At 40.4% G+C, this 26768-nt stretch overlaps 1 protein-coding gene across 2 annotated transcripts in view; it reads left to right on the top strand.

The window, feature by feature from the left end:
* Window positions 1-4963: 4963 nt before the first annotated feature.
* Window positions 4964-26768, top strand: part of LOC134220540 (uncharacterized) — a 31022-nt gene continuing 9217 nt past the window's right edge. For both annotated transcript variants that reach the window (XM_062699624.1, XM_062699625.1), the window contains exons 1-2: window positions 4964-5077; window positions 5342-5543. In XM_062699624.1, coding sequence (XP_062555608.1) covers window positions 5030-5077; window positions 5342-5543 — 250 coding nt within the window. In that variant the 5' untranslated portion in view covers window positions 4964-5029. The remainder of the gene's footprint in view (window positions 5078-5341; window positions 5544-26768) is intronic.

Consider the following 26768-nt stretch of genomic DNA (forward strand, 5'->3'; position numbering starts at 1 on the left):
ACCGATGACGATTTTGACGTCCCACAGTGGGCATCCATCGTATGTCTGCTCCAGCTGTACATAGAACGCTTCTTTCTCGTCGTCGGATCTCCCTTCGTGTGGGCAGTGCACGTTGATGATGCTATAGTTAAGAAAACGGCCGGTCAGCTTGCACATCCTTGCGTTGATTGGCTGCCACCCAATCACGCGTTGGCGCATCTTTCCCAGCACTATGAAGCCGGTTCCCAGCTCGTTGGTGGTGCCACAGCTTAAGTAGAAGGTAGCCGCTCGATGCCCGCTTTCCACACTTTCTGTCCTGTCCAGCAGATTTCCTGCAGCGCTACGACATCGAAGTTGCGGGGATGTAATTAATCGTAGATTATCCTGTCGCAACAAGCGAAGCCTAGCGACTTGCAGTTCCATGTTCCAAGCTTCCAATCGTGATCCTTTATTCGTCGCCTAGGTCGTTGCCGATTGTATCGAGTCGTATTATCTTCTATGTCGTTCGTAATAGTTGTTTTTAAAGGCGGCTTATTGGGCCTGCGCAAACCTCCTGTCTCGTCGGAGGGTCGTCGTGTCAGGGCTGTTTAGCGTCCCACCTGACACCAGGACTTGGGCTTGTGCGCTTTGAGCGGCGCACGGTCGCTTTGGCGGAGCCTACTTGCGGATACATGCAGCTGTTTATAGAGGTTTAACATGGCCCACTGTCAAACCCCACCACATCCTAGGCAGGCGCCACAACTCGCAGATGGCCTGGGGAGGGATCGTCAAGCCCTTGGACATAGTCCCTCCTGCCCACAAATAAATTTGGTCACATATGAATTGGGCCACACAATTGGGGTGATACCGTTGCTAATGACATCATGCAAGTCGTTGTTCATTTGGTAAGTAATCTAAATACACTTAGTGGCATAATTGTGTTGATATCGTGTCTGGGGACATAATGGAAGCCTTGGTTGATTGGGAAATCTTACAACATCTAGCATGCCGGAATTTGAGACGCAATTCGCAAGCTGGAGATCTTACAACACTTCATATGTCTTGTTGTGAAACGCAAGTGAAAGACAAATCCTCGGAGTACATAATTGAGTTGATACCACGGCTTGGGACATCATGAAGGCTTTGGTTGATTCGATAGACCATTTGATTCAAACTCCAGGACTGTCAAGGATGGGGATCTTTTACGATTGCGCTGTATATCCTTTATGTGATCTGGACCCAGGGCTGAATAAGTGTAGTGATTTGTCATTAATCCCTTTTTTGAACCGTGCATCGGACAGTTTTGTACTACTTTCCCCTACCATATCGAAGCAACAGTGAATGTACCGTTTCGTTCTTCGTATCGATAGACATCCATCCGATCTGGTGGTGCGCGGTCTCGTGATCCTGGAAGTGAAAATTTCCCCCCATTTACCACAAAACCGAATGAAGACGACGACCGACAAAGACGTCCGAGCATCTCCAGTTTGCTTGCTCACCTGCCCAAACGGTGCGTGTTGGCGGCTGATTATTTCGATTCAAGCTACCTTTGGTGAATTGCGAATTTTCGCTTTCAATCACGATCATCAACGCCCGCGTGCTACTGCAGCAGCCAGAGGAAAATTGAACATTTCCACACAGGCAAACCCCCGGGTAAGAGTTTTTCCGAAGCGCGGTGCATAATATTGACGAGCAGCGAACACCTCGTTGGAGCAGCTTCATTAAATTTGATCGGCGAACGGAGTCGGCTAATTTAACTTTGAGTGGCGGTTGAATACGCCGCATCGCACGCAATGGGTAACGAACTGTTGCACGTTACAAGGAGCATCTTAATATCCTTTAGATGACGGTCACTAAAACATATTGGCAATTGAGCGATTATTTTTTATGACTTCGATGCTTTATGTATGAACATATGTGTTCCGAGTCGTCTGACAGATAGAGTCTTCGAAGGCGGCTGTCGGTCGATTGACGATGATCTAGCGTAAATTTGAATCTAAATGATCCGGACCATGACTAATGACTCGATATGCAACACTTACATTCATACGGAACTACCTCGGCCCTTTAGTTTCCTGAAAAATCAATGTGAAATGCGATTGTACTGTCGATGGAGCATACAGGAAGCAATGATCATAATTACCAAAACCAAAATTGTTATGGTCACATTTCTTTTTCACAATTATCGACCATTGAACTCAAAAACGATATGTATAAATATGTGTTCAGGTTACATGCAAATAATCTACCTGAAGGAAAGTTTTGTACTAGCAGGCTGTCGCTTTTAAAAATCATCACTTACCAATTTTCAAAAATCTACACGTAACGCAACATTTTATATCTCCATCAAAATTTGAAAAAAAAAAACTAATTCAATTCTTTCAGCGGCAATTCGGATTTATTACATCAGTAATTCATTGTGTTTTTCGTAGGTTTTTATGATTTGCTTCCAGAAGTTTTTATGATCAACTACCGCCATCGGGGTGACAATAGGTCTAGGGTGAGAATGGGTCATCGCTCTCACCAGCAACCTGGAGGTCGGATAGCAAAATCGTTCAAAAAGGCCTCTCATTTTAGTCTTCTTGCCCTCAGATACATTCAATCTATTCTACAAGCATTTAACCTTCTGTCTGTGCTCAAAAAAACTTACGTTGTCTGTGCTCTGGGGTCAAATTGACCCCAAATTGAAATTGCTATAACTTTTTTAATGTTTGGCCAATTTTGGATTTTTGGGGCTGTTTTGAAAGATAATTTAATCATCTTTCAGGTCGTTACCAAAGATTGACTATTGGTGGGCGGGTACATCGCGAGGAGGGGTTTTAGTGATCAAAGGTATAAAACAGTGATTTTTTATGATTATTTTACTTATATCCGAAAATCCTACCTATTTTGAACTGCACCTTTTTTAAAAAGGTTATGCAGGAAGGCATGTGCTTTGGCATGAGGCGTTTATAAGTTTAGAACTCGACCGCCAGGTGGTGGTATATTTGAATTCATTATTTTAGACTACTCAAGATATTCCGGTATATAGAATTCTCTTCAGTGTAAATATTCTTATCGCACAAATTTAAAATTGGAAAGAAGTGCTCATTATATTGAGCACCGCTTTGTAGTGCTAGACATCCTGAACAATGTTGCCGAATTCAACTTGGGTGTAGGTATGAGGGATCTCAAGCTAAAGCAATATTTCATATATGCAAGAATATTGCAAGTACACTAGCGTCGCCTTTTGTAAATTTCCTAATTATTTATTTCGTTACATGGCAGTCTATTCCCACAGACGAACTTTGTTACAGACGTCATCTTTACAAATTTCAAAATTTAGCGATAAGAATATTTACAATGAGGAAAATTCCATATATCGGGGTTACTTGAGTAGTCTTAAATAATGAATTCAAATATACCGCCACCTAGCGACCAAGCGCTAAACTAATCAATGCCTCATGTCAAAGCATACGCCTTCCTGCATAACCTTTTTGAAAATAAGCATGAAAAATCACTGTTTTTGTACCCTTTTTCACGAAAACCCCTCCCCGCGATGTACCCGCCCACCTATAGTCAATCTTTTGTAACGACCTGAAAGATGATTAAATTATCTTTCGAAACAGCCCCAAAAATCCAAAATTGGCCAAACATTAAAAAAGTTATAGCATTTCAATTTAAATCAATTTGACCCCAGAGCACAGACAACGTACTTAAGTTTTTTGAAAAAAGGACACTGTAGCCCTAATTTTCAAGATTTTTCAAGCGAATTTGCACATAGGAGACAGATCCCGGCGAGTTTTACCAAACTACCAAAAATTAGGAGAATCGGTTGAAAACTAAAAAAATGGCAGCCACTCAAAGTGGCCTGGGGTCATATTGACCCCAGAGCACAGACAAAAGGTTAAAGTTGAAGCAGTAACCCATTCTCACCCCCATTTGACCCATTAACGGTACCATTCTTTTCAAACAAATTTTGAAAAAGAATGTATTTTAAATAAAGATATACACAGATAAAAAGGAATGGGAATAGTTCGTCCCCATTTTCTCACACTAGTAGCAAAAAAATTATGTGACAATACTATTGGAAGTGTTGACGCATCCAGATTCCCTACAGTTGATGGAAGAAACAATTATCCATCCTTTCAGATATAGTTTGTTGAGAAAATGATTAAAGATTTTCAACTTTCATTTTCGAAATACCCAGTTCTCCAGTTTGATCAACATTACTGAAAATTGATTCCATTACTGCTGTCTCTGGCGAGGAACTAGATGGCACCGACTGATGGAAGTCGTTTGAAAGTGTACACAGATAAAAATATGTTGTGATTTTAAATGTATTTTCATGCACATATTTGGAGCATACAAATAAACGTAACATTCAATCGATCTCACTATTATTTTAAATCGAAATAAATTTAAACGGTGCTTGCTTGTAAAATTCAATCAAATTTAATTGAATATCGAATGTTAATTCGTTTGATGGGCTAACCTGCAGTTTTACACGTCGTTGACTTTTCAAAATTATTTGCTGAGTATTATTACCCTTGGTATTATTAGAATATAACAAAAAGCAAATATATGGTTCTATTACATAATATAAAATAATCTCCCAGATTTTGAAAACAATCATAAAAGACTACAACAAAAATAATCCATACATGCACAAATGAATCTCATCAACTAATGTCTATTGCACAATTTCGTCCAAATACCTACCTACGGTACACCATCCAAGTTCAATGTTACTGTTTGGGATGTTAAGCTTAGTAGCTCTTTACATCAAACCTATTTTTTTCCTCCTAAATTTTCATTTCATTACCACTTTTTCACCCAGCGCGCACGCACACATCCACCCACTCAAGCCGACTCCTTATCACGGGTGCAATATTTGGTGTTGATGGGAGCCCATCTTCGGGTACCTTATGGGCGCGTTTGTGGCCACACTTGAGTGAATCCGTGCGCCGATTCCCCCGAACAAGTCTATATATAAAAGCCGGTGGCCTTGGTCGGTGTCCTACCAGTCCGTTTCAATCCGGTAATCCGGTTGGGCGTTGTTACAGCAGCAGCCCCGAGCAGCATAATCACGATGAATTACGATTTCGCCGTACGCGTGGCGCTATTGATAAGCCTAATTGTGAGTTAATTAGAGTTCTGGGGAAGGTGCAAACTTGTGTTTCGTTCCGTGTCCAAAAGAAATATGATGGACTGTGATGAATGGCAGATATTGGTGATTTTGTGATGATCAATATGTGAAGTGGAACAATTGACTGAAAAGGACTTCAATGGACTGAAGTGATGGCAAAGAAAAGTCCACCAGTGGTGTTTTCCCATGAGTGTTAAAGTGTGTCTGAATATAAATCTAATTGAGTGATTATTTCTTCGTTTTCCATTCCCTAAGTCCCTGGTGTGTGGAACCAAACCTGAAAGCAGTAAAAGTAGCAGCAGTGGCGGCAGCAGCAGTAGCAGCAGCCACCATAAGCATAGACCCAAAAGGTATGATGAGGACGGGCCTTCAGAACAGGTTTACTATGTTGACCAAATAGCATCTGATTCTGAGATATCTCCCTGGACGTCGAATCGTATAATCGCCAAGACCACCGGTAAGTTTTGTCACCTATGTGGGAAGAATAAGCGTACCAACTAATGATTCGTGACTTATGATTCATGGACTGTTGAAAGCTTACTAAGTAATGTGAAAAAAGATATTGCAGTGAACTGAATAGAAAGGCATTTTGTGAGAATAGAATCGGAGTGAACTTAATTTCTAAACAAATGAAGATTGCATTGAAGAATGGAAAAGCCACCTTGAGAAAAATGAAGAAAGTATGTGATACAACCAACGTTTGTCATGTGTAAAAACTTACAAAGTCTGTATTGAGTTCTCCAAAGCCAGAATCACCAACACTAATGCCACTGGGTAGGATGTATAAAATAAAAGTGGGTGGTAATCCCGTTGCAGCAAAAACGTCACAAACACTTCGAGAGGAATACAGAGGAATCACGCACACTTTTATTCACTTGGAGAAGTTAATATCCAAATTGAACTTGAAATAATGTATATGATGATTACATAGGGACACGGCAGGTATTTCCGTCCATCGTCGTAGGGGCTAAAACCAACGAAAGCAACGTACATTTGCTAGAACTCCACTATAGCAGAACGTTTCTCCTGAGCTTACGATTTGGTACGTATGAGTTTTACAAAAAAGCGTCTCTTTTATTGGTTTTCGAGACTATGACGAACAGACGAAAATACCTGCCGTGTCCCTATATATTTGTAGTCGTAATACAGATGATTATAATCAGCGAATGGAATAGTACAACAATGCCAATGACAATACCATTCTCCTCTTTTGTACACAGCTATGCCAGATCTACGGAAGTTACCGTAGATTAACGGAATTAAATGCTTTCTATGGATTTACGGATCCATAGATAAAAACTACGGAAATTTGAAAATCTACGGATTTTTTTTAAAAGGACGCTTTTAATTTCAATTGGAGTATTTGTGAGTTAAATCAGCAGTGATTAACATTGTACGGGAACACTGTATTAAGTCTGAATTTGATACATGCATTTCCCCAGCAGGCCATATTTGATTCATCTCTAAGACAGTTGAAAAGCTTTATGCACTCTGTGAGGTGATGCGGTGCGTTTTTTAGTTATTAAATAAAATGAATTAGAATTTTCAAATATTCTCACATTTCAAGTTGAGTAAACAATACGTAAGCTCCTGGTATATGGGTTTACATTTGGAGGGAAAGCCGTTACAAATATTTAAAGTTATGTCGTAATGGTCTCCGAAAGGACAAGGAGGAATAATAATAATTAATTCTAAAATGAATAAAATCTGAAAACCCCTTGGAGTTGTAAAAGTAAGTTGTGAACACCGTTAAAATTTTCAGTAAATTTTATCGTTGTCCCCTCAAACCTGTCAGGCAAAAATAATCCAAGGGGAACCTTGCTCGCAGCAAGTTGCATTCAATGCAGAATCCTGTCCCATTATTTCCTATTGAAAAGTAACTAGATTGGACTATGGGATCAAAAGTAATGCCAAAAGAACTATTTTTTAAATGCATGAGAAAAGTGCTATCACCGCTAGGCGGATTAATCTGGGTTTTTGAATAACCGATACACGTAAAAAATGCCATGGGATTGCAATTACTAATTTGCTAATATCTTTTTTCAAAATTTGTTTCCTATTCGGATTTTTTATTAACATTTAATGCATTGGATCCTTTTACCGATTCAAACCGGATTTTTTTTCGTCGTATTTCAACATAAATTTTTGACATTCTGCTTCAAAAACGTATGCAAACCATGAAAAAGTAGAAATATGGGGTAAAAAATTTTTTTTGAGATCTTCTAGGGCTTCTAAACCTTCCTTGAGATCAGATCTTAATGATCTACATGAACAACAAAGCATTTTACGGGGCCTCAATCCTTATTTGAAGTTGGCATTGCTACTTGAGACATAATTAAACTATTTTTAATCAAATCGCAGTGTTACCAAAACATAAACGGTACTCCAAACTATTCTTGAGTTCAGATCTTGGAGGTCTACAAGATCAACAGAGCAGTTCATAGGTTCCCGAGCTTGTGTAGTAGTTGGAGGAGCCCCATGGAAGATTATTACAGTAGTATATACAAAATACAAGACTCCCAGAATATCTACGGTACTCCAAACAATTCTTGAGTTCAGATCTTGGAGGCCTACAAGACCAACAGAGTGATTGATAGGTTCCTGAGCTTGTGTGTTAGTTGTAAAAATCCCATGGGACGTGATTATGTCAATATATAAAAACATCCACATTCCCAGAATATCTACGGTACTCCAAACCTTTCTTGAGTTCAGATCTTGAAGTTCTACAACACCAACAGAGTGATTCATAGGGTCCTGAGCTTGTACGTTAGTTGGAGCAACCCCTTGGGACATCATTACACCAGAATATGCAAATCACAGCATTCCCAGAGTTCCTGGGGTAATCCAAGTCATTCTTGAGTTCAGATACTGGAGGTCTTCAAGACCAACAGAGTGATTCATTGATTTCCGAGCTTGTGTGTTAGCTGGAGAAGCCTCATGGAACATCATTACACCAGTATATACAAAATACAATATTCTCAGAGTATCTACGGTACTCCAAATCATTCTTGAATTCAGATCTTGGGGGTCTACAAGACCAACAGAGTGATTCAAAGGCAACTCAGCTTATGTGTTAGTTGTTAAAACCCCATGAGACATCATTACACCAGTATATGAAAATTTAAACATTCCAAGAATATCTACGGTACTCCAAACGTACTCCAAACGAGTTCAGATATTGGAGATCTACGAGGCCAACAGAGTGAATCATAGGACCCTGAGCGTGTGTGTCAGTTGTAGAAACCCCATGGGACATCAATATACCAGTATATACAAATCATAACATTCCCGGAATATTTACGGCGCCATACATGAGTTCAGGTATTGGAGGTCCAACATAGTGATTCATGGATTCTGAAGCTTGTTAGTTGGAGAAGCATCATGAAACATCATTACACCATTATATAAAAATCTTGTTAGTTGGATTTGCTCAAATGGACATCATTACGTACACAATACGTAAGTACGAAAAAACAAACGTGTTATTGTGATCACAAACATCGCATCCACAGTTTTTTCGTTCCTTTTATCATCTATAGTGTTATAGAGGGGCCCTCCTTAGCCGTGCAGCAGGGGGGCAGCAGGGACTATGTCCAAGGGCTTGACGATCCCTCCCCAGGCCATCTGCGAGTTGTGGCGCCTGCCTAGGATGTGGTGGGGTTTGACAGTGGGCCCTGTTAAACCTCTATAAAAAGCTGCATGTATCCGCAAGTAGGCTCCGCCAAAGCGACCGTGTGCCGCTCAAAGCGCACAAGCCCAAGTCCTGGTGTTAGATGGGACGCTAAACAGCCCTGACACGACGGCCCTCCGACGAGACAGGAGGTTTGCGCAGGCCCAATAAGCCGCCTTTAAAAACAACTATTACGAACGACATAGAAGATAATACGACAGGGCCACGTGCCACAGACCGATATGTGTAAGGACATAAACGGGAACCTTCTTACGAACGAGCGTGAGGTGATCCAAAGGTGGCGGCAGCACTACGAAGAGCACCTGAATGGCGATATGGCAGACAACGGTGGCGGTATGGTAATGAACCTAGGAGCACGCGCGCAGGACATGCGACTTTTGGCTCCGAATCTCCAGGAAATCCAGGAGGAGATCGGCCGGCTGAAAAACAACAAAGCCCCTGGAGTTGACCAACTACCAGGAGAGCTGTTTAAACACGGTGGTGAAGCACTGGCTAGAGCGCAGCACTGGGTGATTACCAAGGTTTGGGAGGATGAGGTTCTGCCGCAGGAGTGGATGGAAGGTGTCGTGTGTCCCATCTACAAAAAGGGCGATAAGCTGGATTGTAGCAACTACCGCGCAATCACATTGCTGAACGCCGCCTACAAGGTACTCTCCCAAATTTTATGCCGTCGACTAACACCAATTGCAAGAGAGTTCGTGGGGCAGTACCAGGCGGGATTTATGGGTGAACGCTCTACCACATACCAGGTGTTCGCCATACGTCAGGTATTGCAGAAATGCCGCGAATACAACGTGCCCACACATCATCTATTTATCGACTTCAAAGCCGCATATGATACAATCGATCGGGACCAGCTATGGCAGCTAATGCACGAAAACGGATTTCCGGATAAACTGATACGGTTGATCAAGGCGACGATGGATCGGGTGATGTGCGTAGTTCGAGTTTCTGGGGCATTCTCGAGTCCCTTCGAAACCCGTAGAGGGTTACGGCAAGGTGATGGTCTTTCGTGTCTGCTATTCAACATCGCTTTGGAGGGAGTAATACGAAGGGCAGGGATTGACACGAGTGGTACGATTTTCACGAAGTCCGTCCAGTTATTTGGTTTCGCCGACGACATTGATATCATGGCACGTAACTTTGAGAGGATGGAGGAAGCCTACATCAGACTGAAAAGCGAAGCTAAACGGATTGGACTAGTCATCAACACGTCGAAGACGAAGTACATGATAGGAAGAGGCTCAAGAGAGGTCAATGTGAGCCACCCACCACGAGTTTGTATCGGTGGTGACGAAATCGAGGTGGTTGAAGAATTCATTCGTGTACTTGGGCTCACTGGTGACCGCCGAAAACGATACCAGCAGAGAAATTCAGAGACGCGTAGTGGCTGGAAATCGTACGTACTTTGGACTCCGCAAGACGCTCCGATCGAATAGAGTTCGCCGCCGTACCAAACTGACTATCTACAAAACGCTTATACGACCGGTAGTTCTCTACGGACACGAGACCTGGACGATGCTCGTGGAGGACCAACGCGCACTAGGAGTTTTTGAAAGGAAAGTGTTGCGTACCATCTATGGTGGGTTGCAGATGGCGGACGGTACGTGGAGGAGGCGAATGAATCACGAGTTGCATCAGCTGTTGGGAGAACCATCCATCGTTCACACCGCGAAAATCGGAAGACTGCGGTGGGCCGGGCACGTAGCCAGAATGTCGGACAGTAATCCGGTGAAAATGGTTCTCGACAACGATCCGACGGGAACAAGAAGGCGAGGTGCACAGCGGGCAAGGTGGATCGATCAGGTGGAGGACGACTTGCGGACCCTCCGCAGACTGCGTGGTTGGCGAAGTGCAGCCATGAACCAAGCTGAATGGAGAAGTCTTTTATGTGCAGCACAGGCCACTCCGGCCTTAGTCTGATGATAAATAAATAAATCCTTAGCCGTGCGGTAAGACGCGCGGCTACAAAGCATGACCATGCTGAGGGTGGCTGGGTTCGATTCCCGGTGCCGGTCTAGACAATTTTCGGATTGGAAATCGTCTCGACTTCCCTGGGCATAAAAGTATCATCGTGCTAGCCTCATGATATACAAATGCAAAAATGGTAACCTGGCTTAGAAACCTCGCAGTTAATAACTGTGGAAGTGCTTAATGAATACTAAGCTGCGAGGCGACTCTGTCCCAGTGTGGGGATGTAATGCCAATAAGAAGAAGAAGAAGAAGAAGAAGAAGAAGTGTTATAGAATAAAGCTTGGTACCACGGCGTCTCTTGATGACCGGCTGGGCTATACATGTGAATTATTGCTACTCCATAATCGATCAGAATTAGAGTAAGTTGCACCCTGAAGGCGTTGGTACTCTCATACTTACTTGTTTCATACTTATTATACATATTATATATTTTATACGATATGTTTACCCAAGTGTTTACCATTTCTATACGTATTGAAACCACCAAGGGGTATCATGAGATGATAGTCTAACCAATAAATGAGGATTGCGTACCAAGAACTGAATAAAGCTCGCAATACATTCAATCGACAATATAATTGGTTTCAGTATTGCACGGAAGTGGATGTTACTAAGACTAACATTTATATGTAAGAGTAAAGTTATTTACGTATGAATAATATCACAAAATTTCATTTCAAATGCTTTTCTCTATACTTATCCCAAAATGAATTAAATGTAATAGCTAAATCATGTTGCTAAAAAAATCTCTCTCTCAGTTCCTCTGCAACCATTTGATGTGATTCTGCGAGATCGTCAACAGAAGGCGTTTCAGTAAAACTTTCGAATCGACATGTTAAGCTCTGGTGCACTGCTGCAAACATGCAGCACACTAGGAGTAAACTTTTTAAAAGCAGTGTACAAAAAGGAATCAATAGTTAAGTTTCTCAATAATAATCTTCTTCATCGAAAAAATATTTAGTAGACTAACAGGTAACAGGTCATTGTATTTTTTTTTTTTTCGAGAAATGCTCTCATTATTGATGAAATTTGTGTAGGGTGGTTATTCACAAATTGCGTGACGAATAATAAAAAATACTAGAGGTTCATTACAAGAAGTGGCGAAGGAGAGAGGGGTGTTGAAAATAGTAATTGTACGTACTATATCGATCTTCCCTAGATGTTTACCTTTACCATAAAATTTTTTGGCGGTAAATTCATGCTAGACCATCGTACATCTTCATGTTGATCGATTTGAGTATTGAGATCTGTACTCATGGACAGTTTGGAGTGTCGTCGATGTTCAACGAGTTCTGTAATGTATTTATAATGGTGTATCGAAGTCCCGTGGAGCTATTTCAACTCATAGAAATAGTGGAGACCTCAAAGACCTTCATGTTGACCGATTTGAATATTGGGATCTGAGCTCAAAGACAGTTTGGAGTGTCGTAGATGTCGAGCGAATTCTGTGGCGTATCTCTAATAGTGTAACCAAATCCCGTGGAGCTATTACAACTCATAAAAATAGTTGAGACATCGAAGATCTCTATGTGGATCGTTTTGAATATTCTGATCTGTACTCATGGATAGTTTGGAGTATAACAGATGTTCAACGAATTCTGTTATGTATTTATATTGGTTTAATGAAGTCTCATGGAGCTATTCCAACTCATAAAAATAGTGGGGACATCAAAGATCTTCTAGTTGATCGATTTGTAAATAGGGATCTGAGCTTGTTTGGAGTTTGGAGTGTCGTACATGTTCAACGAATTCTGTGGTGTATATCTTACTGTGTACCGAAGTTCCGTGGAGCTATTCCATCTCGAAAAAATAGTTTAGACATCGGAGATCTTCATGTTGATCGTTTTGAATATTAGGATCTGCGCTCAAAGACAGTTTGGAGTGTCGTAGATGTCAAACGAATTCTGTGATATGTCTATAATGGTGTCACGAAATCCCGTGGAGCTATTCCAACTCATAAAACTAGTGGGGACATCGAAGATCTGCATGTTGATCGATTTGAATATTAGGATCTATACTCAAGGATAGTTTGTAGTGTCGTAGGTGTCGAACTAATTCTGCGGAGTGTCTGTTATGGTGTTACGAGGTATCCTGGAGCTATTCCAACTCATAAAACTAGTGGGACATCGAAGATATGCATGTTGATCGATTTGAACATTAGGATCTGTACTCAAGGAGAGTTTGGAGTGTCGTAGATGTCGAACGAATTCTGTGGTGTGTCTGTAATTATATTACGAGGTATCCTGGAGCTATTCCAACTCATAAAACTAGTGGGGACATCGAAGATCTGCATGTTGATCGATTTGAATATTAGGATCTGTACTCAAGGATAGTTTGGAGTGTCGTAGGTGTCGAACTAATTCTGTGGAGTGCCTGTTATGGTGTTACGAGGTATCCCGGAGCTATTCTAACTCATACAATTAGTGGGGTCATCAAAGATCTGCATGTTGATCGATTTGAATATTAGGATCTGTACTCAAGGATAGTTTGGAGTACCGTAGATGCCGAACGAATTCTGTGGTGTGTCTGTAATGGTGTAATGAAGAACCGTGGAGCTGTCTCAACTCATAAAAATAGTGGGGACATCGTAGATCTTTTTGTTGACCGATTTGAATATAAAGATCTGAGTTCAAGAACTGTTTGGAGTATCTCAGGTATTAAAAAAGATCTGTTATACTGCAGGACAGGTGCGGGGTATTATCATAAAGCATTTCAATTTCAATTATTTAATCAGAATGTGGCAAAAAATGGTGTTGATTCCTTAGAACATAAAAATTAGAACTCAAGGATAGTTTGGATACTCTAGATCATCCTAGTGACCATAACCTGATCTGGGCAATATTTTTCCTGGATGGAACAGTTAATTTTGAACATTTTTGCTGAAGAAAGCAAGGCTCTATCTCTTAAAACTGATTTTTGACAGCTGATTTTCGTCTTGGGTCAAAATTATAAAACACATTTATTTTCATTTTCCTACCTCTGAGCTGTTGGTTTGATGCACTGCTCGATTGCTACTATATGACCCATCTGGATTGAATCGGTTAAATCCAATTTCTTTGTCAAACAGATTGTTCTAAATACAAATTGTGAGAAATGAGAGCGAAATTTAAAAAATGTCACGGAATGTCATGACATTAATATCATTTGAAACAAATTCGGTTCTCTCGCCGCCAATTTCAGATTTAGAGCAATGACCTATTAAGAAAAGTTATAGGGTCCTGCCGTTATATGCATAAATGTCCCATAAATTCCAGGAAACGTAGAATAAATATGTATGACGGTAGTACATGTTTATATAAAAAAAAACACAATTGTAAATAACTTGTGAAAAAAAAATATTTGCGAATAACTACCATGACATCGAAATGACATTTCCCGTCACTGCACGTAACTGTCATAGAACAATGAACCATCCCATAACCACTAACTTATTTTGAATGCCTCTTCTTTGTGGTCGTCCATTAACCACGAGAAGATTTATGGGTAGGGGGAGGCGTTTTCTTCCCACAAAAAATGATGACTTTCCGCAAAAAAAAACATACAAAAATATATGGACGACAGTCCACAATGATGATAGGGGTTGGGTTCATGATGCCCTTAAATTGCTGTACTTGTACAACTCCCTTCCTTCACCGTAAGAAAACATATGCATTAACTTCCCAAATTAGTTGTTCTGTCACGTTAATCTAATTTATGATAAAAAATAATTACGAGATTTATGGACGATCCCTAAAGGGAGGGGGTGCTAGAAATAATATATTCATGCTTTTTCGACCATACCCAGCTAAAACTAAGTGGAAAACACTTTAAAAGTCCAATTTTATTTTTAACCGCTCACTTGTTTGGTGATCTGATAGTGATATGTTGACATGATTTGTGTTTTACTTATGAAATACACAAACTATCGCAGTTCGAAAATCGTTATACTCTGCAGACAGCAGGGGACTGAAGAGGTGGCTTATTCGTCTACCCGTTATTTAAGCAACATATGGCGAACAATATTTTTGTTATTATTCCGTTTAATTCATGATAACAAAACTTCAGACGTATTGACGTGCTATTTTTCGACACAAAATAGGTATATAAACACAAATGGCTCGATAAATCCCCACTGATAGCAAGTTTTCGCCACGAAAAGTTTATTGCCGACAATAAGCATTAACTACGTACTAGCCTATCACCCAACATGAGCAGCTGAATTAGGGTAAACCACCTAGAAATCGGGTACCAAAAACCAAAGTACCAAAACCGATGTTGGGTAGAGTGCTATTGTACTGCGGGTGACAAGCGTTTCACCCTCCTGGCAGACAGCGATGCCAGATTGTTTGAAAATCAATTCCGTAGATTTGCTTTGAACGGCCCATTCCGGTGCTCAGCTCAGTTTAAAAATGAAGTCAGATCTGGCGTTAATCGAATTTTCTCTCGTTTTCAGATGTCTCAACTAGCATGCGCGCCATCAGGGATTGAATTCTAAAAAGAATGAACAAGTCTCTCACTTATCATCTCTGTATACATATACGATATGTAGCTTACCGCGAGATACTTTTTCGCAAGCTGTCATGATAGAGAACTGATTCGGGAAGATATACCCCATGATAAATTTCTTTTAGAAAGCACCAAATGCGGGGAGCTCTGGCTCTGATGATGCATTTTAACTTGTTCTACACAGCTGTGCAGTAACCAACACGAAATGCGCGAAAACAATGCGAGAATATCAATTTTTCTAAGGGGGGCTGCCTATCCGATTCTTTTTTTTTTTTCGCATTTGTATACAAGTTTGATAAATTTGTTATCATGGCTTGTTATGATTCGGAACAGTTTTTGCCTCTATTTTATCGATGCTCGTTATCTATTGAGAGCGACTTTTGCAAACCCTGCGCGCCATCATGTGCATTACTCATGATGCAGTCGCGACATCCGGAAATGGGAGAAAATTCGATCGCAATTTGAATGCAATTGGACGAATGTTATCAACCAAGAACAAAAATGTACTGTATTGGGTTTCACGTGAAACAAGTCAAAACAAGGCACGTTAAATACATTTTTTAGTGAAGAGTCCTAGTTGGAAAACGCATTATAAATGAAACAATTTTTTTTGCGCTTCTGCTCCCAAGGGGCGACCTTTGAACAATTTCGTAAAAAATCCAAAAACCAAATATATAGAAAGGCAAGGCGTTTTTCACGCTTATCACGCCATAATCCATAATCGCCGATTCAAAACAATTAATACTTACCGAGATACCAACGGGAAAAAATATATCTTTGACGTTTTTTGCCTTTCTCGTATACAAAGTACGTAAAGGCTATATGTTCGCTCCAAAAACGAACTTTTTATAGGAGGCCCGGAGACCCATAGTGTTATATACCGATCGACTCAGCTCGACGAATTGAGGTGATGTCTGTGTGTGTGTTTTTTTTCTTCTTAAAGCAATGGAGGGGGAATCTGCTCAACAGACATACTGGGTTGTCCAGGAAGTGCGGGGTTAGGGACCACCTCCAACAGCAAACGAGGGAGGCAGGACTACATCCCCGACCCGCTAGACCGTTTCCATTGCCGCCAAGCCCATCGTCCCTTCGGTACAACCAGAAAGTAATGCTTCAAAGGGGGGCCAGTGCACAACGCACCCTCGAGGTTAGCTGCGTGTCCTTGCAGCATCGAACATCGTGACTCGCTTTTTTAGAAGAACACCATGGTATCGTGCCAGCGCATTTCCGGCTTTCCAGGTGGCCTTACCACGCCCTATGTCCTCGGAAGGTGAAGGGTCGACTTCGCGCATGCTTCCCTCTGCACGACTGGTATCAAGAATGATGATGCCGCGGGCACCCCAAATTGACCCCTCTGCGGTAGGGTCTATTTGCCAACACACAGAGGGACTTGCCGACGCGGTGCCTACGCCTGCCCCAGCCTTGACGAGTACCCCTTTCCGTCCTTGGGCTCGGAACCCACCTGGTTGACCGACGCCGACGATACCATGTTGTTCTTCGCACGGCCACTTGTTCGATAAAAGGATCGAGTTCAACCACAGGGCATGACCACCGGTGAAGCCGACTCCGATACCTTGGACCACCTCTTGTTTGCGCCTGAATCAGCCATCCTTGAGTCCACGCGCCACCTTCTGTGTAGCTCCGAGACGATTTGGACGATAGCCGATAAAACGGCGTTCCAGCCAACTTAATCTTTACACATCTTCCGGACTAGGTTGTCCGGGGTAGTGTCCAGACCACATGTGGCAAGCATGTGGTCACGCATTGTGCGAAAACGCGAGCACACGAACAACACGTGTTCCGCCGTTTCCTCTAAACCTGCGCACACCGGACACTCGGGCGAGGCCGAGTGTCCGAACCGGTGTAGGTACTGTCTGAAGCAACCATGGCCTGTGAGGACCTGGGTCAGGTGGAAAGTGATTTACCCATGGCGCCTCTTGACCCACGTACCTATCTCCGGTATCAACCTATGTGTCCATCTACCCTTAGTGCAGGCGTAATTGACGTGGCTACCAAAGGTGAGCTTATCGTCGATCATTACCCCCACGAGTTTGATGGAGCGTTCAGAGGTGACCGTGCAGTTGCCTGCCCTTATCACCACTTGTTGCTCCGACTTTTGGTTGTTAACAACAACCACCTCAGTCTTGTGGTGAGCCAGTTCTAACTTCCTGGAACTCTATGTATATATGTACATATTTGTGTATATGTAATGTATATGTGAATGTGTGAATGTGTGTGTGTGCTTTGGTGTGGGTACGTGCCAGTTCAAATAAACTTACAGTTTATCAAAACCTTACTTCCTCTCAATTATTCTGACGCTGAACATGTTTGAGCATTTACATAGGCTTAATCGCTATATTAGCAAGGGCATTGTTCTTGATAACAATCGATCAGCCCTTGCATGCACGAACATGCTCGCGTCTTCAGGATCCGTAGCACTTTTTTTCTACACTAAACAGTTGTTTCGACCGCGGTCACTGCACTGGTTCTATTGTTCTATTTCAAGCGAATCACCGCACAAAAGTAGAGCATAAAAATCAACCGCACTGGAAGAAGGCCGAAACGAGACTCCCATTTGGGTGGACCACACGTATACGTATAATCATTTTTTTCGAAACGTATACCCCTGAAAATATTTTTTTTTGCTCCCAGAAGCTACTGTAAAAAGTTCTGCCAGATCCGTCAAGTCTAAGTGGATGGTCAACGAGCATGAAGTTTATATGGGACAATGCATACTTTCTACTTTTTTACCTCTAGCTGGCGCTGTAGTCATTCAATCCTGCTCAGAAACTAAGTAAATCGAAGCACATTGATCCGATCGATTCTATATATTTTTTTGTTTTTTGAAAAAATCACTCGTGTTTTTCGGGAGCCTCTTCGTAATAATGTTTAGGTTGGTAATGTCACTAATGATCGGGATTGAATGACTACAGCGCCACATAGAGGTAAAAAAGTGCTAAATTTCATGCTCGTTGAGCATCCACTTAGACTTGACGGATCTGACTGAAAATTTTACAGTAGCTTCTGGGAACAAAAAACTTAATTTTCAGGGGATATACGACTCGAAAAAATAATTTGATTTTTTTTTTATATAAGTGTAGTCCATCCAATTTCCTTCAATATAAGATGTTCAAGATACTCCAAAACGTTCTCAAGTTCAACCCAATGTATCTACCGGAACAATCAAAACTATTGCAATGTCGTCTACATCGATAGGTACACAACTTGATTCCATTAGCATACACGCACCATACAAACTAAATTTTCTTGAAAACGAGTTGTTCAAGGTACTCCAAAACGTTCTCAAGCTTTCGGTAATCTACCAGATCAACCAAGGCTTTGGCAATGTCTTCAACATATGTACCCAACCTAATTCCATAAGCATATGCGCACCATGAAATCCCATTTTTTAAATACGAGATATTCAAGGTACTCCAAAACGTTCTCAAGTTCAACCCAAGTTATCAACCAGAACAACAGGGTTCGTAATGCTCACACAATCTCAGGAGCACAGGATGCTCCCTGACGAAAACTTTCGGGGAGAAATCGCTTTTCGGGAAAGAAAAAGTCTGAAGAGTGATAAACATTTTTCGCTCACTTCGATTGCCGCGGGAAGTTGGTTTGCTCGTTTTCATACATATCCGAGCTTTTTCGATGCCATCAGCAATGCAAACGTAAGTAGCCTTTGTGATACAAATAACCGGTTACCAACATGCAGATGCGTGGTGGTGTGGCTAGAATGGACGCATCCCTTTGGCTATTATTGTTGATATTCTGGGTTCGAGTCCCGACTCGGCCATACAATTTTTAAAATTGTTCTGCGATAATTCTCGCGAAAAGTGAGTGAGAGGTAAAAGTGATGAAACGAAAAAGGAATTTCATCTAATAGGCACGATTTTCGTTTATCTTTCAAGGCTAGCTCCAGAGAAAAGATTGGTAGGTGAGTGACGTTCCTCGCTATAAACAACGAAAATAGATTCTCCCTGGGCCCGAAAAATGCTTGCTTTGTTCTCATCGAAACGAAAAGTCGAATCCCTGCAGATCAACCAAGGCTTTTGCAATGTGAACTAGATGAGCCGGCAGACATTGTCCTGTACAGTGGGCGAGGATGGGCGTGTGATCTACCTTTTCAAAATTTCCATACAAATTCTAATTACAATTTTTCAATTTTTTGTTTCAATTTTAGCCCGAACTTTCACATAAGAAAATATTCTGTGAATCCATCGGACATGTTGATGAATAAATTTGCTGAAGAAATGAAGAAAATCCATCCAGCCGTTTCTTACTTATGCGCGACACAGACCAAGTCATTTTTATATGTAACAACAAGAAGACGAAAAAGATGTTCATACGGCACTTTCGTCAGACTATGTCACATATATGTAGCAATGCAACCATTAGTGCTTGAGTTATACTTTCCATTACCTGAATAAAATTCTGACCACTTTGTCCCTAAATGTATGCAGTTAATGACAAAATGCTCATTTTTAAACCAAAAATCGTCAAATCATAACTTTGTCAATATTGAAAATAAATAGAAACTGTCGTCGAAAGGTTCATGTTTTTTATTGCGACGAACAACTTTGTAGAACATTCTAAAAATCTAAAAAAATTTAAAAAATAAATTGACGAAAGTATCGTGAAGCATATCTATAGCAGATTGAGCTAGGTTACATAGCAAATTTTTTCGTAGCAACTTTTTCTACAACTTTCTCGAAAACACCAATGATGTATCTTAACAATTGGTGGAAAGAGAATTTCCATCTCACTTTTGGGGAGAACAATCCAATTTTTTTTACAAAATATGGAGCTTAACATACTGAAACACTTCTCCGAAGTCAGTTGGCCTCTAAAATCAATTTTTCAAGGCCAACACATTTTCGATCACGAATTCCTAAATTAGGAAACATTGTGCATCGTTCAGGACGTGGTTGATCGGGTAGATCGCATGTTCTGAACTCAAGAGTGTTCTGGACTCAAGGGCATTTTGGAGATCCTGAAATAGTTTGCGTTTATTCCAAACTCGATCAATTTATGTCTTATGATCTCATAGATATTTGTTAGCTCTGATGGAGCGTCTGTTCTCCATGTTAGCAGCGGCTCACCACAGCTTCTGTTTCCCATGCCAGGGGTGGCTGATCATCGTCCTAGTACCAGCGAGGGACTCGGAGCAAAATTGTGCACCAAGGTCCACCGTAAATTTAGGCGGAATGGTTCTCCAGAAATTTAGGAGGTTCATCGCCCTGCAAGTGAGCAAAAACAAAACAGCAACGAATAATCAGCGAGAGAATGCGGACTAGAACAATCTCAGTGACGAAAAGGGACTAGCGATTGGAAACTAGCAACTACAAATCTCTCAACTTCATCGGGATCACACGCATACTCGCCGATGTGTTTATCAAGGACCGTGGATTGGGCATCGTACCGCTGCAGAAGGCTTGTTGGAAGGGATCAATGGTGAGAAAGTTTAGAAGTAATCATATCATCTACCAGAGCTGCGACAACACACACAAGCTAGGAACAGCTTTCATGGTGATGGGCGATATGAAGAACCACGTGGCCGGGTGGTGGCCGATCAATTAGAAAATGTGCAGGTTGAGGATCGATGGCCAGTTCGTCAAATTTAGCATAATCAACGTTCAAAGCACATACTCCGGAAGCACTGCTGATAATAAGGACGCATTCTACGCGCAGCTGGAACGAGAGCATGGCAGCTGCCCAAGACACGACGTCAAAATCATCATAGGAGATTTGAACGCTCAGGTTGACCAATAGAAGGAGTTTAGACCGACTATTGGAAAGTTCAGCGCCCTCCCGGCCGAACAAAAACGGCCCCTCTTGAGGACTGCTGGAAAACAGTTAAAGCAGCCATTAATGACGCAGCGGAGGGCAACGTAGGATATATGGGACAAAGGGAATGATTCGCTCGACAAAGAGTGCAGACAGATTCTGGAGGAGAAGAACGCACCGCGGGCGGTCGCGCAGCAAGGGACCCGGCAGAACGTGGAAGCCAGCCCGGTGGCATCCCTATCTCACACAATAGGTTTGTTTTGCAGCCAACATTACGCGACCGTATCCCATTGACAGTTCTGTATCCTAATGAGAATCAAATGTGATGCTTGTAAACAAAACACATACTATCATGAATTTTACACTGAGGTGTTGGCTGCAAAAACATGGCGGCGTGCCACCCACCTGGTGGAAGCCAGTGGTGCAATTTATCAACAATGCCCGCTGAGTGTGATTCTTTTGTTTTGTATTTTTCTCTGCTCCTCTTCGCCTATGACGGTGTCTTTCAGTCAGTAAGACAAAGCAGGAGTAGATCAGCCCCCTGAAACGGCTGTCATCTGCATACAATATGATTGAAGCCGAAAACTTGGTGCTAAACTTGGTGCTAGCTGTCAAGCTTCGGCTTTAAGCACGGAACACAGTGACGCATGCGACAATATCGCTCGAGGAGAGATTTAATTCGAATAAAAAATAAATAAACAGTATTTTAGGCTCGATTTTAGGCTGTTGTTAAAAGAAAAAGCGCACCGTCTAACATATGTTTCATAAATTTATTGCAATTATCTCTATAGCTGAATCGTTCATTTCAGATACACATGTTTCGCTATAGCGCAAAAGTTATCAGCACTGTATTTGTTACAATAACAAATACCAAATTATTAATAATAACAAATTTGTCAAGTCTGCCTGATACCAAATATATTATATTAACAATATGGTTCACTTCGAGTTTTTCCATACAACGAAATGGCGAACAATTTGCCGGTGATAACAACATCATCTAGCGAGCAAAGAGGAATCTAAACATGTTTTTTTCTAGCTTGTGCTGGAAAACCCTCCTGCCATCTTCCGGTGAGTAGTCATACAGTTGTTCGATGACATTTTACAGTGTGGGGATGTCCATACATTTTTCAATAAATCGATTATCGACTTTGTTAAATGCAAAATATCGACTTTGTTAAATGCAAACACTACTGTAAATATTTCGATGAAGCAGTGCAAAGCAGACAAACTACACCTTTGCTTCAATCGTTCAAACTGTGAAAGCCGTTCCGCAAACATTAAAATGATTGTTCCACTGTAAACATTTCTATCATTTTCTTCAGCAAGAAATTTGATTAATTCTTTCTGAATATTATCGATATTATTCCAATGCATCATTCTTCTTCCTCTTCGGTGTCCTAAATTCCTACTGTAACTTAACACCTGCGTTGCAACTTATTATGAATTGAAAACTTTTTGCTGCCCACCATTGATTGAATGAATATGTATCTTGAGTGGAAAGCCATGAAAATGACACTCATCCGATTGCGTTTTGTTATGTTACGCTTATCATAATGGGTATGATTATTTGGTTACATTTAGACATGGAAAGTGAATTGAACAAGTCGCTTGGATTAACCGGGTCCAAACACCTTCGCTCAACTCACTTGAACGGACAGTAAGTTGAACATGTTCAACTCTTGGCAAGTAAATTGCATTAAACTAAGCTGTTCAATTCACTTGCCCTTTCAAAACGTAGCATTACGGTGAGATATTTCGGCTAAGCTTAATTACTTAATTATATTTTTAAGTCTCTAACTATTTTTAAAAATTGAAAGAAACACAAAATTGTTCAAGAAAATTATTTTGAGCTTTTTAGTGGAACGTCTTCACTTGTCATAAGACGAGTTTGTACCTTCCATTCGGTCCCGCCACTTGATTTTACCTTGACAGATACGTATTTCGACCTCAACAGTAAGGTCGTCTTCAGTGGTTCGTATACGTATCTGGCAAGGTACAATCAAGTGGTGGAATTGATGGGAGGCTGCAAACTCGTCTTATGACAAGAACAAAATTGTTCTTCAATTTAATTTTGGCTCAACATTCGACCAATTTCAGACTTTGCACTTTAAAAAAAAATATTTTCGAGACGTCAAAAAATGCGTTGTTTGTCGAGTTGGTATTGACTAGGTCAAGAAATCGACTGAGGCAATAGAATGGAATACAATTATTGACAAGAAAGGTTAATTTTGCGGTTTTTCGCGAAAATGTTTAAATTTCGCGGATTTCGCGGCTTCCGCGAAATCGCGAATTTCCACCACCCCTAGTAATTATGTTTGAATTGTATTTATATCAGACTCTCATATCGGGCAGTTTGTTCACAAAAGTACGTTTCTCTCTGTCAAATCATATTCACAAATTGATAACAATTTGGGAATTCTCAAAAATGGGATTATGCATGCGAGTTAATTTGAAAAGAAATCATCATTGATTTTATAAAATCAAGATAATTCAACGCGGTGTGTGACAAAAAAAAATGAGCATCGCTAATACTTTCCCTACGTGAAAATATAGCTCTTATGGGCCAAACACATGGGAAAACTGTCAAAACGCACGCAAACGTGTCCATTGTGTTTGACCCTTTAAGCTTTCATTTCGTGACTATTTGGAAAAAATCTACCGAGGGTCCCAAACAACTTTTTTTTCTCCCTTAAACGGAACCTTTTAGTTGTAAAACAGTCAAATATTTACCACTTCACTACTAAATGAGTTTCCTCGATTTTTTTCTTTCAATCATCATATAAAAAATTAAGGAGGAATCGATTATTACCAAGTTATAGTCTAAATAACTTGATTATTGAAGCTCAAGCGTCAAAGAGCATAACGAAGCCAAACTCGATAAATGTATGAAATCCTCTGAAAATAGCTGAGAAACGCTTGGATGGAGATTATGCACTGGTTCGATACCTTTTTTTTTCAAATATACCCAATTCTTTCTAAACACCTGCCAAAATTGAAACTTGCTATGCGAATGAGTAATTTAACTGGTGTCATAAAATTATTCAAAACGATTGATCATGCTAAACAATAATCTACCATAGTAATATAAAAGCCTTCCTTAGCGCGCGGTGATATCCAAAGCAACATTACAAGTTTTATTCCGCTATAGGGATGGTTTTCAAATATCAATTTAAAATAATTGTAACAACAATATATAATCTCCCTTGAATATATTGATATTTCTCCCTAATATATTTATAATGCAAATCAACTACCAAAAAAGTATTTTACGTGGTGAAAACATTGTCTAATCATGAAATATTGGAACGATTAATTGAGATGCGGTTTTACACTGAGTGAAAGCTGTTGAGTATTCCTTTTAGCTATGTAGGTTTTCTTTTAACCTGTGCTTGATGGGGAAACTTCATTAACAGTACAACGAAAAATAATTTTCTCCATACTAAATTGCAAACTTGAAACGGCTTGTGCTAAATCAGTTTTAATCCAAATGAGCTCAAATTTTCAGGGAAACTCAGAACATGGTAAAGAATCAGATGAGCACTGTGTATCAAAATCAATTTTTTGAACCACACTAATGCTCATCTCATAAGTAGGTAAAATATTTTGATATATTGCAAATATATCATCCTTGAAAATGTGATAAAAATCGTTACTTTTTCAAAAATCCTTAAGTCTTGAATGTCAGAATTCCATCGTTTTTCGAGCTCAAGCAATCATTTTGTAAACTCTTATGCATCTATAAATCTATAAATCATAAATCTATAAATCTCTACGAATTTTGTTAATTTACATTTAAACTCAAAAGTGTAACAAAACATAAGTAAATTGATCAGGGTCACTTCCTTGCTGTTAAAAATACCAGTGAGTTTAACCATTGCCTAGCGGTAATGTTTGCTAGCCAAATGTTGAATTCAATAAATTCGGCTCCGTAAGTGTGTGTGTATAACGATCGTCATATGTTGGGTAATTTAATTATAACGTGTATCGTGTATCGTGGCGCCACATGTGGGGTCGCCAGAATTTCGTGAGAGTGAATCATATTGTTAATATATTATGCATCTCGAGATAAAATAGAATACTGCGGCTTCCTGCTTCCGAGTCTGCGAGTGTAAGACCGCCGCAGCATTCTAGGAAAAGATTAAGGCTGCCTTACACCTCAGGAAAATTTTCCGCCGGATTTTGGTCCCCGTGCATTTTAAATGGGGCCGGGATTTTTATTTTCCGTGCTCAAATCCCGAAAACATCGCATATGCAAAAACACATGGGGAAAAAATCCGCGGATCAAATTCCCGAGGTGTAAGGTGGGCTTTAGCGCGACAATAGTACATTTGATAAAAGTGTTGCAGTCAAATGAGCAAACAGCAACATGGTGTGCGAAACAGAGAGCGAGTAGGTGCACCGGCATGGTCCCGCCGGATACAGTTCAACGAGCTATATCAAATTTATTATACATTTCCACAAAAATATGCCTACCACACTTCTGCTACAACATTTGATTTTCCCGTTGCATTCGATTAAACATAATCGATTAAGTTTGCAAAAAAACATCAAGCATCCTATTTTTTCATGATGACATTTTGAAGTGTGTGAAACGATCGTCATATTTTGGGTAGTTCGATTTACGTGTGTATCGATCCTTTCGGACGCGAGTTGGCGCCACATGTGGTGTCGCCAAAATTTCGTGAGAGTGAATCATATTGTTAATATAGTATATTTGCTGATACCCATGTCGATATCTGAACAGTTGTGATAGATGTGAAGGAATTTGGCAAATATTTGGCATTGTGATAAAGAGAGGGCCTTTAATTTCTAATGCATCGTTCTGTAAATGTTCTGTCCTGTAAAAAAAAACAAATTTTTTCAAGTAGAAAAAATAAGGCAAACCAATTAACTGAGTGATCAGAAGTGATTTATTTTTCTTCCAAATTTTAGAACACTATTTTCGTTGGAATCAGAAGCAAAATAAAACAAAAACGCTGGTATCTCCAGCAGTTTTCTGTTCATGTTTGAATTTATCTATTTTGCTGCTCAGAAATGCAGCGTAATTACAAGTACATTGATCCGAATTCCGTAGTTAAAGTAACGCGTTCAATCGCCAAAACATACAAAATTTGAATCTCGTGATTCAATCTGCAGAAAATAGAAAAAGGTTCCAACAGTTTTTCATAAACACCTGTCGATGACACGTACAATGACTTAGTAGTTTAATTTATCTTAAATTCGACGCCCACATTTTAATGAGCTCAAGTTTGTAACCAAAGTGTTAATGCGTCAAGATCAAATAGATGAATTGAGTTCGTCAACTGAAACGTAGGGTGCTGTCTCATATCTCATAGTGGCAGTTTAATAATTATCGAATAGCCCCGCTTGCAGAGCAAGATTACTTTTGATAGTTTTACGTTTTAATGGTTTTGGGGGGTGCACCAGCCTTTTTTAAGACTGTTTTTTTTTTTTTGAATCTTCGAACTGGCACTTTCAAGTTTAGGGTAAATGTTCCATTTTGAACCCCTAGAGGAAGTGCTACCCAATATCCGCTTATATCTTCCAAATGAGACTTGCGATACAGCGACGAGGACAGAACAATATAACTTAAGTTATTGAAATTTAAAATTTTCAAGATTGAAAATCATTTTGCGATACATAATTAAATACCCGCGCGATATGTACGGTACAATATGAACGGAGCTTTAAACTTCAAGAACAGCACTAGCGCCACACCAACAAACGGTGGCTTCAAGA

This window comes from Armigeres subalbatus, chromosome 3 (genome assembly GCF_024139115.2).
Source record: "Armigeres subalbatus isolate Guangzhou_Male chromosome 3, GZ_Asu_2, whole genome shotgun sequence".
In the NCBI taxonomy this organism is placed as follows: Eukaryota; Metazoa; Arthropoda; class Insecta; order Diptera; family Culicidae; genus Armigeres; species Armigeres subalbatus.